The sequence below is a fragment of the Cynoglossus semilaevis genome, chromosome 9 (assembly GCF_000523025.1).
Source record: "Cynoglossus semilaevis isolate Cse_v1.0 chromosome 9, Cse_v1.0, whole genome shotgun sequence".
Taxonomy (NCBI): domain Eukaryota; kingdom Metazoa; phylum Chordata; class Actinopteri; order Pleuronectiformes; family Cynoglossidae; genus Cynoglossus; species Cynoglossus semilaevis.
In genome coordinates, this window is record NC_024315.1 from 331,894 (window position 1) to 334,742 (window position 2,849).

The window sequence follows — 2,849 nt, forward strand, 5'->3', positions numbered from 1 at the left end:
CCATCTGTGTCAGTGAGTCCCCCTGGTCAGATCATGGAGGGCAGTTCAGTGACTCTGACCTGTAGCTCTGATGCTAACCCAGCAGCTAATTACATCTGGTACAAGGAGAACATAAACTCATTACATCTTCTGAGTGAAGGACCACAGCATGTCCTCAGGTCCATCCAGACCTCAGACTCTGGACAGTATCAGTGCAGAGCACAGAACATGTTGGGAACTTCATTCCACTGGGTTACAATTGATGTTAATTGTGAGTTAGATAAAAGTACACATTCAAATTGAAGTTTGGAATTTGATATGAAAAAAACATCTGAACCAGTATCTCCACTTTCTGCATCTGTTTACATTCATACAGATGCTCCAAGGACGCCATCTGTGTCAGTGAGTCCCCCTGGTCAGATCATGGAGGGCAGTTCAGTGACTCTGACCTGTAGCTCTGATGCTAACCCAGCAGCTAATTACACCTGGTACAAGGAGAACATAAACACAGTAATATCTACAGAACAGAACTTCACCATCACTAACGTCACAACTGAACATGGGGGAAATTATCAGTGTGAAGTTCAGAACAGAGTAGGACGACAGATCACCACCAAACATCTGGTTGTAAGAGCAGGTAAATAATTAAAGTAACATGTACATACTGTAAGTATTCTTCATATTTGACACATTGATGCTAAATAGGTTGTTTCTCTTTTGCAGCAGTTCCACTTGGAACGTTGGAATTAGTGGTTATTGGAACATCCATTGCTATTTTGTTGGTTGTAGTTGATGTATCTCTCATCTTTCTGATAAGGTAAAGGTCCAAGTACAGTACTACCTCAAATAATTACAATACAAATTTGAAATCCTTATAAGTTTGTCTTTGTGTTAAACAGTAAATCAATGTTTATTTTGATTCACGATCAGAAAGAAAAGGTCCCCAAGACAAGTGGCTGAACCAGGAGAAAGACCGGGATATCGATCAGGTAGAGACGGGACATGGGAGAGTGAATACACTGTTGTTGAGTACAGTGGTGTTAAAGTCAACCATTCTGAACCCAGGTGAGCAGTCGCTCATTTACAGACAGTGTCTTCACTAGTTCCTCAGTGACAACACTTAGTTTTTTATATTTTTATATTATTGTCTTGATTTGGTTCAGTGAGGTATCAACACGTTCCTACCTATACATTAGATTCCCTGTTCCACTAAAGTTTTTTGCCCCTCCCCCGTAGCCCCCATACCACTATTGTGTATGACACAAAAGCTAAGCACCTCTGCTCATTTAGCACTGTGCTAAATGAACAGGAACTAGACGATGTAGACAATTAATGCAAATATTTCAGATTAACATATATATTTAAATTTGCATGAAAGTAGCATAGTATTCCCCCTTTTGAAATAGAAAATAAGGTTGCTTAATCAAAAAGTACCATTTGTTTTCTATATTAATATATATGTTACACTTATACACATATATAGACACAGTAGCTATATGTACAAATTACATGCACACATATATGTACACATATATTTAAATATTTATATGTATATATATTTTTTTTTTTTATTATTTATACATGTTATATGTATACATACACATGCTGCTCAGAACATTAATGAAACACAACACGTCAGTTTTATTATGGATCTACAGCCAGAATCTGGGAGCTCCGACGCAGTCGTGAACATTATCTCACACATCCAGAAAAAAATAAATCGTTTGCTATGAAACTAGTTTTTCTTTAATAACAAAACCTAATAGTACATGTTTCATCTTTTTCTAGGCCCAGCAATGAAGTAACTGATGAAGACACTGCAGCACTGTACAGCACCGTCAAAAACCATTGCTCTTAAAAGCCAAACCTGAATAAGCCCATCCAGTAGTATTGTAGCCATTCATCTTTCCCATGACACAGTCATGTCCAAAGCCTGGTTTGGCGGCTACTTACGGCCGTGTTTAAATTCCCGCTGGCCCACATCCTGTGTTTGTGTTATGATAAAAGTCCTACAGACCTTTACTCACAGCCCAGTCTGGACCAATCAGGTGATGTGGGGGAGTTAGCCCCTCCCCCCTGTAAACTATCCCTGAGTTTTTAATTCAAATGATTTCATTTCGTTTGACTCAACATAATTACATTGACTCATGTATGTATATCTGTATCACCATTTCATGTACAGTGCTTTAGTACTTGTAGTTAAATTGTATTTGTTTAATGTATGTTAAAATACTGACTCGTCTTGTAATTAATATAACCAAGATCTTTTTCATGTTATATGTATACATACACATGCTGTTCAGAACATTAATGAAACACAACAGTGTGTCAGATTTATTGTGGATCTACAGCCAGAATCTGGGAGCTCCGACAGAGTCGTGTACCTCCATATCTCACACATCTAGAAAAAATAAATAGTTTGCTATTTTTAAATTACAAAACTTAATGTTACATTCTTCATCTTTTTCTAGACCCAGCAATGATTGAATGAATGACCCGTCCCTGGTTTGGCGGCTACTTACGGCCGTGTTTAATCACATTTTCAAATACATCCTGTGTTTGTGTTATGATAAAAGTCCTACAGTCCTTTACACACAGCCCAGTGTGTACCACTGTGGTACCAGTCGTACGCGATCGCCCTCTAGTGGTACGCGGGGAAAATTCACATTTTCAAATTTACATTTTCAATTGAATAAATCTGAAACACACATCATTGTTAAGGTAACAACAAATAACATCTCTCCTGTGTGGTGGAAGCTAACAGGGAAAGCCTCTGCTGCTATGTTCTCATGTTGGTCATCATGGTGATACTCAGAGAGATCAAGGTTTTCTCAGGTGGTTCAGAGTAGAAAAAGTTTGAACACCACTGA

At 38.2% G+C, this 2,849-nt stretch overlaps 1 protein-coding gene across 3 annotated transcripts; it reads left to right on the top strand.

Annotated features, from left to right (window-relative positions):
* The first annotated feature begins 6 nt into the window (after positions 1-6).
* On the top strand, positions 7-2,523 carry LOC103383163 (B-cell receptor CD22-like). Of its 3 annotated transcripts, none has more exons than XM_008316194.3 (5): positions 7-250; positions 356-616; positions 703-796; positions 910-1,044; positions 2,451-2,523. In XM_008316194.3, exons 1-5 carry the CDS (start codon positions 34-36, stop codon positions 2,464-2,466), a joined length of 723 nt encoding a protein of 240 aa, XP_008314416.1. In that variant the 5' UTR covers positions 7-33; the 3' UTR covers positions 2,467-2,523. The 3 variants fall into 3 exon arrangements, with proteins under 3 accessions (XP_008314416.1, XP_008314415.1, XP_016890597.1); XM_008316193.3 differs by lacking the exon at positions 2,451-2,523 and adding an exon at positions 1,768-2,209; XM_017035108.2 differs by lacking the exon at positions 2,451-2,523 and adding an exon at positions 1,768-2,209 and having other exon boundaries at positions 706-796.
* Positions 2,524-2,849: the final 326 nt, after the last annotated feature.

Excerpts from the sequence above, each read along its gene's own strand:
- LOC103383163 (XM_008316193.3), top strand. The coding sequence starts at position 34 with ATGGAGGGCAGTTCAGTGACTCTGACCTGTAGCTCTGATGCTAACCCA. Across the intron at positions 797-909 it reads TCTCTCATCTTTCTGATAAG|AAAGAAAAGGTCCCCAAGAC; the intron begins GTAAAGGTCCAA and ends ATTCACGATCAG. Across the intron at positions 1,045-1,767 it reads GTCAACCATTCTGAACCCAG|GCCCAGCAATGAAGTAACTG; the intron begins GTGAGCAGTCGC and ends ATCTTTTTCTAG.